This window comes from Ostrea edulis, chromosome 3 (genome assembly GCF_947568905.1).
Source record: "Ostrea edulis chromosome 3, xbOstEdul1.1, whole genome shotgun sequence".
In the NCBI taxonomy this organism is placed as follows: Eukaryota; Metazoa; Mollusca; class Bivalvia; order Ostreida; family Ostreidae; genus Ostrea; species Ostrea edulis.
The window spans coordinates 85,069,464-85,085,505 of record NC_079166.1 but is presented as its reverse complement, the minus strand read 5'-3'; the positions used below and the strand labels follow the sequence as shown (position 1 = coordinate 85,085,505).

General features: G+C 35.3%; 1 protein-coding gene across 2 annotated transcripts in view; it reads right to left on the bottom strand.

The window, feature by feature from the left end:
• LOC130046575 (uncharacterized) overlaps positions 1-16,042 on the bottom strand; it is a 57,378-nt gene that overhangs the window by 27,260 nt on the left and 14,076 nt on the right. For both annotated transcript variants that reach the window (XM_056159226.1, XM_056159225.1), the window contains exon 4: positions 576-1,070. In XM_056159226.1, coding sequence (XP_056015201.1) covers positions 576-1,070 — 495 coding nt within the window. The remainder of the gene's footprint in view (positions 1-575; positions 1,071-16,042) is intronic.

Sequence of the window (16,042 nt, the reverse complement as noted above, 5' to 3'; positions counted from 1 at the left end):
CAGTCAGGGATTGATGCTGACTTGAATGTGGTTGATCAGACTGGCAATGCTAGTTACTTTAGTGATTTCTGTGTGAAATATTCTCACATGAACTACATCATATATTAAAGGGTTTTTTTTTCATGTCATTGTTACGTTTGAATGTAAATGTTAATACCTTACCGTTAAAACCCTAAGTAACAAAACAGTTTGTCCATCAAGAACACATCGCTATAGACACTGACCACATCACACATTCATCTTTTATTTCTTTGTATTAATTTATCATTTCTTTATTTATTTTGATATTTCGGGCTTTTCGTAGTTTTCCCTGTCCCTGCACATAAAATATCAATATAATGTTTTTAAACTGATATGCCAAGTAAACAAAGCTATGCATGTTTGTTTTTACAGTAGTTTTTATTTTATTTTTTTTGTTTGCAGATAATGATAAAAATACACGTTATTCTCGTACCTACTTTCCAAACTAATTTTACAAAACTAAAATTTCAGTTCCATGTATCCATGGTAATGACCTTTCTGCAGAAATACTTTTATCTGATAAAACTTTAAGGTGTTCTGTGATAAATACTTACAACGTTTACTGATACTGTAATGAATCCTCCAGTCTGACACGGTACAGTGTGTGAGGATATCCAGCTGTAGTCTGTCTATGAACAGGTCGTACATCTCATCCGGTCTAGCAGGTATATACAGACATCGCTCTCCCTCACTCCGCTTATAATCCCACGACCGGCAGTATTCTGATATCACGTGAGGTGACGCCGTGGTCAAGAAAAACTTCAGATCACTGTCCTCAACCAGACACTCTGTAATGAACGCGTACATGACGTCATGTCGGATGTCGGATGGCTTAAACTTGATTACGTCGTTTTCCACGTGAATGATTTCCTCGGGAGTGTCGGCGGCGGTGATTTTCTCACAAACAGGTAGTTCTGTAAAGTATCGTTCTCTGATCGCATTGTACATCGTGATGTGAGATTCGTCCTTGACCTTGACGGTGTAGTCGCCCACCATCAGAAGACAGTACAGGAGACAACGTTCAGCTGGAGGACGGTCGTGGTACTGACCTGTAATATTGTATACCGAATATTACACATTTTTGACGTTTTATACAGAATATTACACATTTTTGACATTTTATACAGAACACTACACATTTTTTACGTTTTATATATAATATTACACATTGTTGACATTTTATACAGATCATTACACACTTCTGTACGTTTTACACAGAATAATACACATTTTTGACGCTTTATACAGAATATTACATATTTCTGCACAACAAAGTTGACTTGGAAACTTCTTTACCATGTTCATGTATTTTCACCAGAATTAATCATTATATTGTAAATACAATAATGACAGATCCGACATAAATAAATTCCATATTTATTTCATGAACGCTGCATTATAATTCATAACTTCTTCGTGTATGCAATGTCAACGTCCTGACGGTTAAATACAGTTCTTTAAAGCTTTTTTTTTTTTTTTTTTATTTCTAAACAACCTCAGATAAGTCGGTTTTAGTGTACATCCTTTAAAAAAAAGGGGGGGGGGTGATGCTGAGTTGAAAGTTATTGGATTTGTATAAAAAAAAGAAGTAGTTGAATCATAGAAAGAAGGATTCATCTGTTTGAAAAAAAAATCATATAGATCAATTTATTCGTTTACATGGAAACAACCTTCGAAATGTTGAAAAACCCAATGACGCCATAATCAAGCACTTATATATCCATGTAACCTCTGTAAATAAATTATCATTAATCATTTATTTCTCATTATTGCATAAGTGTAAATGTGTTTTTATTTTTATTTCTGCGCTGAAGTGTGACAGACCACGCGTGTGTGTTTATAACTGACCACTGGACTTCGTTATACTTGTTTAACCGGTTTCTAATACTCACTCACTTTCCCGATTTTACTAACCCAGGGCCCGCACTCTCGGCGCTATCCTTGAAGGGAACAGACATTAGCTACTTAGCATTCAAGTTTTCATATTTCATATACTGGAGATATATGTACCGGTGTTTGGTAATTATTCATGATAACTTTAATTATATGTAATTGGGATATTCATTGTCATATTTAAACGTATTTCTGATTATTTTTTTTTTTTAGGTTTTCACTTAATAGTTTTAATAAAACATCCCTCAGGTTGACGGTATTTGTCTCTGTGGTTGCATCCAGATATATGTATAGTGAATCAACAGTTTGTGATTTGAATACATTCAACTGTCATTATTCAAACATTCTATGTCCGGACACTAACATGTAAAAGCAGCTTTGAAGTAACATAAAAAACAACGAAATATTCAATCCGAATTCCCTCAATCTAACATACTTTTTTTCAAGAAAAATGATGAATGTTGAATATAGGCTGCTTCGAAATTTCAAAAATCGCATTCGTAGGTACAAATAAGTCATTCAAGAGAACATTTCAATGTATAATGTGGGTCAAGGTCATTGTATGTATATGCCAAAGCCTCATTGGTCATCTACCAGGACCCGTGACATTTACACCTGATGTGGAGGGTTTGGCGATGGAATAATGTGACTTACTATTTTAACGATTTAGTTCTGTCGCAGCTGGGATTCGAACCCCGACCTTTCACATGCGGAGCAACCGCTCTACCTCTAAAACATTGCGGCGGTCCATATGAACGAAACACTCGAGGGTGATGTTAAACAATATACAATCAATCAATCTTAGATATTTCCGTGTTGTACATTGTAGAGTTTTAGCGCTAACTGTGTCAACACTTAAACCTTCATACTAAAGTCATTTTTTCAACACGCATATGGAAACCGATTGACTTACTCAAAATCAACAATCTCCTCGCGCATGCACGTGTGCTTTGTTTTAATTGGATGATACCAAAAACAAAATTCTGAAAATCTGATATTAATGAAATGAATCAATAATATTCACAGTATTGGTAGATAATGTGTACGTGTATTGTTTTTCGTTCATGTTTTCTTTTTCTTTCGGAGGGGGGGGGGGGGGGGGGTGGGGGGTACTGAAGAAAAAGACCATGACTTTCTAATTAATAATCAAAGTCTGAATTAAAAGAATCTTTGTGATAGGTTTACAATATGAATGTCTATCTAATGATTGGTGCGAACCACATACGCTAAATCAAATTGGCATGCGCGTGCAGTGTTACTTTTAATTTATTCTAACATTTTGAGATTTCAATGAAATGTTTTAAAACGTATGTGGTAGATGTATTTTTGCAAACATGAATCTACTCAATGTCAGAAAGCATTCATGTAGAGTTCAGTTCTATTGGCCCAGTGGTTCTCTAGAAGAAAATTCTAAAAGATTTCCCTAGATATCTGTATGTAAAATTTTAACCCTCAACTGTGGCCCTACGCTACTCCCGAGGGTCATGATTTTAACAATTTTGAGTCTGCATTATGTCAGAAAGCTTTCAAGTGAATATCAGCTCTCCTGGCCTAGTGGTTCGTGAGAAGATTCTTAAATGACCCAACCCTATTATTACATTTCTGTGATTATCCCCCCTTTGAATTAGGCATGACCCTTCATTTGAATAAACTTGAATCCCCTTCACTCAAGAATGAGTTGTACCAAGTTTGATTGAAATTGGCCAAGTGTCTCTGGAGAAGATTTGCTATTTCATTACTATTTCCCCTGACAAAAAGGTGTTGCCCTTCAATTAAATAAACTTAAATCCCCTTGTCCGAATTATTCATTGTTTGGTGGAAATTGACCCAGTGGTTCTGGAGAAGAATTCGAAAACGTGAAATATCACAGACAGACGGACGGACAACGGGTAATCAGAAAATCCCACTTGAACTTTCAGCTTAGGATTGCTAAAAACCACAAGATTTTGATCACTGGAATGAAATATACATATACAATATAAACATTTTCTATATAAAAGCCATAGAAAGAATTTTCGGATTTTACAATGGATAATTTTTCGGTCAGATTTTGGAAACAATTCAGGGAATTTCAAATTGGCATTGGGGCCAACTATCGGCGACAAATTAGACCCCCCTCCTCAAACACTGTGATTGGTTGTGCTGAAGTACAGTGACACCAGTTTTTAAATGCGGTGACGTTTGGGGAACGTCCATGACAGTCTCTGTTACAAATTATAACTAGTACAGGCTGTCCAGCACCCTTGGACAAAAAATAAGGGCAAATTTTAGGGGTAATTTTTTTTTTAAAATTAGGGCTAAATTAGGGCTAAAATTAGGAATTTTTAACCAAATTCCGGAAGTTTTAATTATTTAAAAGGACTTACCTTGTCAAATTTGACAATAAAGAAACTCACATGACACACAAATAAGATGTAAGTACAGGAAGGGCGTATTCCAGTGTTCCATGGTCTCAGCTATTATTGGCTATAACCTAAAATCTCAACTCTTTATCACAAAGTCACAACCAATAAACAAGTTTGACACATGGATCCACAGGTCAACTGCCTTTCACTGCATCAGCATTATCTGAATAAGAACTGCAATCTACGTTAATAACACACATTTTCTATAAATGCATTTTGATTTTTCAAGACTGATAAAAAAGTAGGAATTCACATGAAAAATAAGGGCTTTTTTAGGATTTCCCCTTGAATTTTACATTTTTTTAAAAATTTTAGCAAAACTGAAATTTTTTTAGGAATTTTAGGGCCGCTGGACAGCCTGCTAGTATTACATTTGACATACTGTGTGGGTGAAGTGATACGGCACGGTGTGTAACAACGAAACGGTGTGGAACAATCTGTTACACACCGTAGTACGAATAGCGACACTATGTAACAAAAAATATTACCAAGCGCGCCATTTGTACTACGCTAATTGATTGATGGATTGTATCTTGTTTAACGTCTCTATCGAGAATTTTTCACTCATATGGAGACTTCACCGAGACCGGTGAATGGCTTCAAATTTAGCTCTTTGCTCGGCGGTTACGGCCATTATGCAATGCTGGTTCTTTAGCGTGCCACACCCACTTTGACACGGGACATCCGTTTTTAAGGTCATCTTCGAGGACCCGTGATATTCACACCTAATGCCGAGCGTTTGGCGATGAAAACGTCACTACCTGTTTTAACGACTTAGGTCTGTCACGGCCGGTGTAAAGGCAAATTTTGACTCCCATAGAATTTCGACGTCGAAAAATGACCCCTGGTCATTATTCGATGTAGAATAATGACCCCTTTTGCCCGTAGAAAAAAATGTCCTTTTCAAAACATCAGCCCATTTCACGTTTAAAAAAATGACCCCCGTAGAACAATGACCCCCTTGTAAATTTTATTTAGGATTATTTCTCTGGTAATGCCGAAGGGAGGCACTCCAACATTGTCATATTATAAGTAAATATATCATTCATATGAAACGTAACCAGATTAAAACATATTAGGAATTGTAATTTTGTTTCAAAAATAAGAATTTACTTGTTTTAACAAAAGAGTGACTCGTAATTTTTCTGTCGATAAGCCCAACCTCTGCAGACCTGGATGGACATGCCGGGGGTTACTATGTCTTGGAAATCCTCTAATGTTGATCAGCGGCGGGAATTTTGTACTCATATGGATATCCAAGGAATTTCGAAAGGGGGAGATAAAGTGCGCCCCCCCCCCCATCAGCCATTTTTATAGGGTGCTAAACCTGGAATTAATCTTAATTAATCACATCTTTTTGTAAATTTGCTTCCTCTACATTCTTCACACACACACACACACACAGAGAGAGAGAGAGAGAGAGAGAGAGAGAGAGAGAGAGAGAGAGAGAGAGAGAGTAGGTGATACACTTTACTCTAATGCGTTTCTACACGGTGATAGCAGGTGTACTGCATTTACTGTGATATGACAGTGCGGCGTTTTATTTAGGGTGTTTTGATAATTTAACACAATAGGCAGTGGCGTAGTTGGGCTAAAAATAACGAGAGGCAGCAAAGAAATCCACCTTAAACACATTTTGACTTGACAAGCAAAAAAAAATGATAAAAAATAAATAAAAAAACACGTAGGATATCCTTCTGACACCCCAAAATCCTATTTCGCGGGGAGGGGGGGGGACTTTACACTTCCCCTCTCACTCTTTTTTTTTTTACACTTTAGACACTTTGCTTGTATGCCATTTCCTACTGACTTCATTAATCAAGTTTCATGTATTTTCGTGTCTCCCGAAGAAAATTTTGAAGAATTTAAGATTCATGGCCTCTGGAGGGCTTCCGACTGTAATGACTCATTTTTTTTATTTGTGGGTACTAACTAACAATCCCAATCTGATAAAAATGAGATCCTCCATCTGCTCCTTTGTATTTATGTTGTAGAGACAATATGAAAACAAAGGAGCGGATCGGGGATCTTATTCTAGTCAGATTGTAAAAAAAGCTTTACTTAAGGGGGGCACAGCCATACTTCTTACCCCTTTGAGAAGTGTGGGGACATGTGCCCCGGCTGTATCTTCCCCTACTCCCCTGTACTGTGTACGACATACTGCACTTTTGAACATTGCAATGGGGGGATCCCCTGCTAATATAAATGAGATGTAACTATTTTCACCGTGAGAACATTTTTCTTGTAACTAACAATTTTATGACGGTTCAAAACGTAACTCGGTCAAAAAATGTAGTACGGAGATAATAGGTTATGTACATGCAAGAAATAATGCTTTAAGTGCTGAGAACCTGCATATTAAAATTGAGTATTTTTTTAAGCGTGGTATATTCTCGTTTGATCAATCTATGTTAATTTTGTGTTAAAAAAGTGAGGGGGCACAAATCCACTTGTGCCCCCCCCCCCCATCTTCCAAAAGTGAGGGGGCACGTGCCCCCGTCCCCTTGTCGTACACCCCTGATAGGCATAAATTATCCAGTGAAATGCTATAGTCTACCCAAAGTTATCATTCGCATACTCACTAATACCTCTATCAACACTTACTCATTTTTCAAAATTCTTGAAAAACGATAATGATATCTAAATGAAATAAGCTAATGACTTCAGTTGCAAAAAATGTATGTCAATTTGTCAGTTTTACGATTTCACGCCTCTCTGTGAAACAAGAAGTATTGTATTTAGACGCAGCTCTTTTTTATGTGTGTGTTTGATTACACAAGATCTATACATGTAAATAGAACACATTTTGAGAATGGAACTCCCCTTTTGAGAACTGAAATTTATGGTAGAACCCCTTTTTGAAAATTCCCTGGATCCGTCCCCGAAATATGCGGGTTTTTTGCAGTTGTGATTGGTCATGAAACCTACAGTGGGTTTTCCTCAAATTTAATGAACTAGTTCTTACTTTTATTTTATTAACCGTGAAAAAAAAATACACATGGAATATATTTGATAAGAGGAGCAGCAGGAACGATAACTCTGGGTAAATAATGACCTCAAAACCCATATCAACTCCTTTAAAATCAAACAATCTGCTAAGAAAGGGAGGGGGGGGGGGTCATTTTTCTACGGGGGTAATTATTTTTCAGGTATGACACGCAAAATAATGACCCCTGGGTCTTCTTTCTACAAAATTATCCAATTTTTATACGGCTAGGGGGTCACTTTTCAACTACCAAAAATGACCCCCGGTCATTATTCTATGGGGGTCAAAATTTGCCTTTACACCGGCCTTCCGCGTGATGGGCGAACGCTAGATAACTTCTACATCACCGTAGCGGTGATGATGAAAATGAATACTACATTCAGTTCTTTATTCATTTTACTTTTATAAAGATAAATGTAGCATTCATTTTCAAACATTTTGAAAACAATGATGAAAATGAATACATGTACTACATTTATGTTTTATAAAAGTAAAATAGATAAAGCCTAGGACTGAATTTTCCATTCACACATTTAATAACTAGGGTAGCAGACAGTAAATGGGGATCTTTTACTGTCTCTCTAGTGAGCTAACTTTTCTAGTAATGTGGTAGAGTATCTCTCTTGACCATGCAAGTTTTGTATAATGCAACGAGGAATGTATCATGAAATGATTGATGAGTCTGATGTAAGTGTCATGTAATTAAACCTCTTAATTACAACACCTTTTGCAAAGGGGTAAGCCGGCACAAATTTTGACTGTTAAAATTCTGCTCTAAAATCACGCCATCAATACATTTTTAATCATAAATTATGTTCAACCCGTGTAGAATTGAAATTATGAAATACTTACTTTAGAATTCTATAATTTTCCTTCAATTTCAAATTTCTAGTATTTACCCCCACCTATCTCCCATTGATTCAACAAAACCTGTGGACTGACTTTTTCTAAAATATCAATTACCTATGAATACGATATTTTGTTCACCAGGGTGATGCGTAAAAAACAACAACATTGTCTTAATTAGTTATTATAATTACTTAAGTTTAATACATTATAGAGTTTTTGTCTTTATATCGTCAATTAATATCAATTTAATGAAAATTGATGTGAATAGATAAATTTATACAAGTTGAAAAAATAAAATCATATTTGAGGTATGGGCGGTAAAACAATACTATTCGCTGGGTCCTTTTCCCGCATGGAATTTAATTTTTGATCATGTGTTTTTCTCAATTATATTCAAGTGATACAGTGAGAAAATTTTGTATAGTGTTATGTAAGGAAGGGCAATATGTAAAACTTATAAGGTACCAATTTTGATGCACCAATATATCACAAATTTGAACATCATAGAAAATATGCAAGTTCCTAATATTTTAGGAATTTAATACATGTAGTTGTAATTTACTACGAGAATAAGTCCAAAGAATATTATTAAGATATGCGTCCATTTTTTGTGTATTCATTCTCATAACATCAACAGCATGATGTAAACACCATGGCGTTATATAATTTTCATGCTGAAAAACAAAATTAAGTTTGAACGACTGCTAAACGAAAACTAGAAAATATATTGCTATGAAATAAACTGTTCAATAACATTACAGTCTTAGAGCGTCAATTGTGAAAGTTTCACTTATTTTGGCAAGAGGACCAATTTTGGTACTGTGCGGTTCTAGTTCTTTTGGCCTTTGCTGGGATGGGTGTTGCTAAAACGCGGAACGGAAAACGGAATATAATTTAAGAAGTTGAATGATTAATGTTGCTAAGATAACACCAACTATTGGCAGACTTTGTTATGATTAAAATCAAAATTTTGGGAATTTGTTTACAAGCGTTAAAACCATATTATCTTAAAATTATGCATCGTATATTGATTAAGCGAAGTTCAACGTTTGTAAAGGAATTTGCAATGCGTTTTACAACAATTTTAAAATGTCGGCATCGACAGATATTTTAGCGAGCAGCGACACCTATGGGTAGTAGGGCTTGAAGCAACTTTTAATGTCACCAGTCCAGCCAGACTGATGGAGTATAATTTCAACCAGTCCGCAGAAAAATGTATTAGTCCAACAGAGTTTTCAAGATATAATTACATATATTTTGTTAATGGTATTAAAATGAAATTTAACTCAATATGCCTTAGACAATATTGTAACACTTGAATGTGGAATTTATATTTACGAATCAGATTCGTCTGATATCTACAGATCGAAGCATGTCAAATGTGTGTATAAGATTGTATAAGTATATTTTCCAAAATAATGCTTTAGAAAATAAACCAGTCCCATCGGACTGACTAAAACAAATGTCAGTCTGTCCGCCAGACGTTTACCCAGTCACAGACTGACGAGCAGATGTTAATTTCGAGCCCTGGGTAGGGAATGGAAAGAACACACGTACTTTATATGCCCATCTCCCCGGTGGCACAACGTCATTAACGCACATTTACATGTAGATTTAAACATAATACCGTGTATGTGCACTGTATATTTACAACAGGGAGTGTGATGTGTGTATAACAACGACAATTCATGATCTTATTAAGTCAGCAAGTTAAACATTTTGTGTTTGATATATTATCTTTTTTTAAAAGTAGCAAAGACTTAGCGACCGCAGCACTCTAAGGAGGATTTCTAGCAGTTTATTTCTCAACTGAATAGTTGTATCTTAATATTTAGATCAATAATGAGATGACCTTTTAATTCCATTCAAACATAAATTGTCTTTCAGTCCTTTAGCTATTTCATATCTAAGAATTCCTCATACTATGGATCGTAAACTTCACCGTAGTTTCCTTTGGTTCTATTTCAATCTTTCTTTCCCGCTGTATGTGTTCGAGTTCAACACTAATCCGCAGTATGTCGGTAAATGTACGAACTTTCACATAACTTCATCCCAAATTAGGCAAACCTTTTATACACAACGGACTCGTTCACTATAAAATTTGGTGTGATACATAAACACATATATGTGTATTATACCAGGTGTAGAACTAAATTACGAATAAAAGCAAGTTCGATTTAAAAAGACTATGTTAGGGGCAATTGTTGAAAAACATTATTTTATCTTATACAATGTTGTTTTCGGGAAGGGGGGAGGGGGTATTCATTAGGTATACAATTTGAAAATTCAAGTTTTTTCAGTATGGTGATATTTTTTTCTGTATTGATATTTTACATGGTAAGTTAATGATTTTGATTGATTGTATCTTGTTTCGTGTCTCTCTCGAGAATTTTTCACTCATATGGAGACCTCACCAAGACCGGTGAAGGGCTTCAAATTCAGTCCTTTACTCAGCGCTTACGGCGGAGAGTTCTTTAGCGTGCCACACCTACTGTGACACAGGACATCCGTTTTAAGGTCATCTCCGAGTATTCGTGTTATTCACACCTTATGCCGAGCGTTTGGAGACTTAATCCTGTCGCGGCTGGAATTCGAACCCCAACCTTCCGTATGTGGAGCGAACGTCCTAAACTCTAGACCACCGCGGCGGTTAGTTACTGATTTTAAAATGCATATGTATTAGTATGAAGTATGTGAACCAGTGGATTCTCTGGATGACTGCCCGCTCTCTGTGTGTAATTTATGTTTCCCTTGTTCATAATAAACCTTTTATTTTGCAAATTGCTGACCTCCTCATAACATTATTGCATATAATATTTCCGTTTCGTTTTCCCTTCCGCGTTTTAGCAACACCCTTTGTTCGGCGTTTACGGTCATTGAGCAGTGAGAGTTCTTTAGCGTGCCACACCTACTGTGACACGTGACATCCGTTTTTAAGGTCATATCTGAGGACCCATGACATTCACATCTAATGCCGAGCGTTTTGAGATGGAACTGTTGTTAGGGCCTACCTGTTTTAACGACTTAGGTCTGTCGCGTTCAGGATTCGAATCCCGACCTTCCGCGTGCGGGATGAACGCTCTAAGCTTTAGGCCACCGCGGCGGTGCTACGCTGTATTTAACAAACTGTCACATACCGTGCTGCGGATGGCAACGGTGTATACCAATTCGTTACATACCGTGCGGGGACTGCACCTTTTTAGGGGGTGACTCCGGGAAAAAAACCAAAGTCTGGTACATTCCATTTAATCATGGTGTTTGTGAGAGGATATATGAGTGTGACAACCATGTAAATCCACGTTTAATTCTTACCTTATTTAATGAGAAGATAAATCTGCAGTTTTAACGACAGTCATTACATCACCTCCAAAATATTCTTGGTGACATATTTTTGGTACATGTATTTTATGTCTATCTGCCTGTGTTTTGTCTATCAATATATCTGTCTGTCTGTTTTTGTCTATCAGTATGTCTCTCTATCTGTGTTTTAATCTGTTTGTCTGATTTTTGTCTATCAGTCTCTCAGTGTTTTGTATATCAGTATATATGTGTTTTGTTTATCATTATATCTGTGATTTGTCTGTCAGTATGTATGTATTTTGTATATCAGTATGTCAATGTTTTGTCTATCAGTATGTCTGTGTTTTGTGTCTCAATTTGTCAATCAGTGTTTTGTTTATGCTTTGATTATCAGTATGACTGTGTTTTATCTATGAGTATTACTCTGTTATGTATATCGGTATGCCTGTGCTTTTCTATCAGTATGTCTGTCTGTGTTTTTTTTTCAGTATAGGTACTTTGACTATTAGGATAGATGTATTTCTATCAGTATGCCATTATGTTCGTTTTTGTCTTTAAGTATGTCTGTCTGTCTGTGTTGTGTTTATCAGTATGCCATTATGTTGGTTTTTGTCTTTAAGTATGTCTGTCTGTCTGTGTTGTGTTTATCAGTATGTCATTCTGTTGGGTTTTTGTCTTTAAGTATGTCTGTCTATCTGTGTTATGTTTATCATTATGTCATTCTGTTGGGTTTTTGTCTATAAGTATATCTGTGTTATGTTTATCAGTATGTCATTCTGTTGGTTTTTGTCTATCAGTATGTCTGTCTATCTGTGTTATGTCTATCAGTATGTCATTCTGTTGGTTTTTGTCTTTAAGTATGTCTGTCTATCTGTGTTATGTTTATCAGTATGTCATTCTGTTGGTTTTTGTCTATCAGTATGTCTGTCTATCTGTGTTGTGTTTATCAGTATGTCATTCTGTTGGTTTTTGTCTATCAGTATGTCTGTCTATCTGTGTTGTGTTTATCAGTATGTCATTATGTTGGTTTTTGTCTTTAAATATGTCTGTCTATCTGTGTTGTGTTGATCAGTATGTCATTCTGTTGGTTTTTGTCTTTAAGTATGTCTGTCTGTCTGTGTTGTGTTTATCAGTATGTCATTATGTTGGTTTTTGTCTTTAAGTATGTCTGTCTATCTGTGTTGTGCTTATCAGTATGCCATTATGTTGGTTTTTGTCTTTAAGTATGTCTGTCTATCTGTGTTGTGTTTATCAGTATGTCATTCTGTTGGTTTTTGTCTATCAGTATGTCTGTCTGTCTGTGTTGTGTTTATCAGTATGTCATTCTGTTGGTTTTTGTCTATCAGTATGTCTGTCTGTCTGTGTTATGTTTATCAGTATGTCATTCTGTTGGTTTTTGTCTTTAAGTATGTCTGTCTATCTGTGTTGTGTTTATCAGTATGCCATTATGTTGGTTTTTGTCTTTAAGTATGTCTGTCTGTTTGTGTTATGTTTATCAGTATGTCATTCTGTTGGTTTTTGTCTATCAGTATGTCTGTCTGTCTGTGTTATGTTTATCAGTATGTCATTATGTTGGTTTTTTGTCTATCAATATGTATCTCTGTTTTGTTGTGCTTTGACTATCAGTATGACTATTTTATCTATGAGTATTTCTCTGTTCTGTCTATCGGTATGACTGTGTTTTGTCTATCAGTAAATCAGTCATTCTGTTTGTGTTTTGTCTATCGGTATGCCTGTGTTTTGTCTATCTATATTATTGTCTATCTGTGTTTTTTCTTTATCAGTGTATCCGTCTGTCTGTCTTTGTCTGTCTTTTGTCTATCAATCTGTCCCTGTTTTATCTATCCCTATGGCTGTATATTGCATTTCAGTATATTTGTAGTTTGTAAATCAGTATGTATATCTATTGTGTCTATCAGTATATCTGCGGTTTGTCTATCAGTATATATGTCTGTCTTTTGTCTATCAGTATGTCTGTGTTTTGTATATAAATATGTCTGTCTGTGTTTTGTCTATCAGTATGTCTGTGTTTTGTATATAAGTATTTTGTTTTTTGTCTATCAGTCTGTCTGTGGTTTGTCTATCAGTGTGTCTGTGTTTTATCTATGAATCTGTATATGTTTTTTTTCTAATAGTATGTATGTACTATGTATATCAGTATATTTGTGATTTATATATCAGTATGTATGGCTGTGTTTTGTCTATTAGTATGGTTGTGTTTTGTCTATCAATATGTCTGTCTTTTTCTATCAGTATGTATGTACTTTGTCTATCAGTGTATATATGGTTTGTCTATCAGTATGTTTGTGTTTTCTCTGTCAGTATTTCTGTGCTTTATTTATCAGTAAGTCTGTCTGTGTTTTGTTTGTTTTTTGTTTGTCGATCAGTATGTATGTACTTTGTCTATCAGTGTGTATGTACTTTGTCTATCAGTCTGTCTGTGTTGTGTCTATCAGCATGACTGTGTTTTGTCTATCAGTATATATGTTTGTTGTCTAACAGTCTGTCTGTGCTTTGCCTGTCAGCATATCTTTGTTTTGTTTATCAGTATGTCTTTGTTTTGTCTATCAGTATGTCTCTGTTTTGTCTATCAGTATGTCTCTGTTTTGTTGATCAGTATGAATGTATATTTTCTATCAGTATCTTTCTGTTTTGTCTATCAGTATGTCAGTGTTTTGTGTATCATTTTGTTTGTGTTCTGTCTATCAGTGTGTTTGTGTTTTGTGCATCAGTATATATGTATTATGTCTATCAGTATGTCTGTGTTTTATCTATCAGTATAAATATGTTTTGTCTATCAGTCTATTTGTATTTTGTCTATAAGTATGTATGTGTTTTGTGTATCAGTATGTATGTGGTTTGTCTATCAGTATATATGTCTGTGTTGTGTCGATAAGCATGCCTGTCTTTTATTTATCAGTATGTCCGTTTTGTGTATCAATATGTCTGATTTTCTCTACCAGTCTATCAGTCTATCAGTATGTATGTGTTTTGTTCATCAGTATGTCAGTGTTTGGCTATCAATCTGTCTATGTTTTGTATATTAGTATGTCTGAGTTTTGTCTATCAGTATGTCTGTGTTTTGTCTTTCAGTTTGTATGTATTTTGTCTATCAGTTTGTCTATGTTTTGTCTATCAGTATGTATTTGTTTTGTCTATCAGTATGTCTGTGGTTTGTGTAATAGTATCTGGTTTTCTTTTTCAGTATATCTGAGGATTTTTTATCAGTATGTCTGTGTTTGTCTATTAATATATCTTTGTGTTGTCCATCTGTCTGTCTGTGTGTTGTCTATCAGTATGTCTGTGTTTGCCTATCAGTATCTCTGTGTTTCGTCAATCAATATATATGTCGTTTGTTTATCACTATGTGTATGTTTTGTCTATCAGTATAGTTGTGTGTTGTCCATCAATATGTGTGTTGTCTATCAGTATGTATATGTGTTTTGTATATCAGTATGTCTGTATTTTGTCTATCAGTCTCTCTGTGTTTTGTCTATCAGTCTGTCTGTGTTTTCTCTATCAGTATAAATATGTTTTGTCTATCAGTATGCTTGTAATTTGTCTATCAGTATGTGTGTTCTTTTTATCAGTATGTATGTGTTTTCTCTATCAGTATGTGTGTGTTTTGTGTAATAGTATGACTGTTTTTTCTATCAATATGTCTGTGTTTTTAGTAGTAAGTTTTTCTGTGTTTAGTCCATCAGTATGTCAGTGTTTTGTCTATCAGTATGTCTGTGTTTTGTCTATCAGAATGTCTGTGTTTTGTCTATCAGTATGTATGTGCTTTATCTATCAGTATGTCTGTGTTTAGTCCATCAGTATGTCTGTGTTTTGTCTATCAGTGTGTCTGTGTTTTATCTATCAGTATGTCTGTGTTTTGTCTATCAGAATGTCTGTATTTTGTCTATCAGTATGTCTGTGTTTTATCTATCAGAATATCTGTGTTTTGTCTATCAGTATGTCTGTGATTTGTCTATCAGTATGTATGTGGTTTGTCTATCAGTATATTTGTCTGTGTTGTGTCTATAAGAATGCCTGTATTTTATTTATCAGTATGTCTATAAGAAACCGTTTTACTTAGGTTACTACAAATTTGCTCAAAATATTCCTCTTTCACGTTCCTTGAGGTCTAAGACCCCCACCCCCTACACAAAACCTGCACATTATTCCAAACATAGATATAAAACTGGGAGATTTTTAGCATAGACCTGGAAATGGGGTGATCTACGAAAGGCTATTAGTATCATGTACACAAAAAAATTCACATTCCATTAACTCGATAATCATCTCGTAATTACGAGAAAAGATCTCGTTATTACGAGAAAAGATCTCGTAATTACGCGAGAATCGTCTCATCATTACGAGAAAAGATATCGTAAAAAAACTTTTAATTACGAGAAAATTTCCTCGTAATTACGAGAAGATATTGATATAAAGCCGAGTTGTACAACTTATGGATAATCTTTTGGAAACGTTTGACACTACAATACCAACCTGACACCCAGTCAATCCCAGAAAGCAGTCCCCGGGACTGCTTTGTTCAGCCAAGCGTGAATGAATCACGTGATGTTACGACAAGAAACCCCCG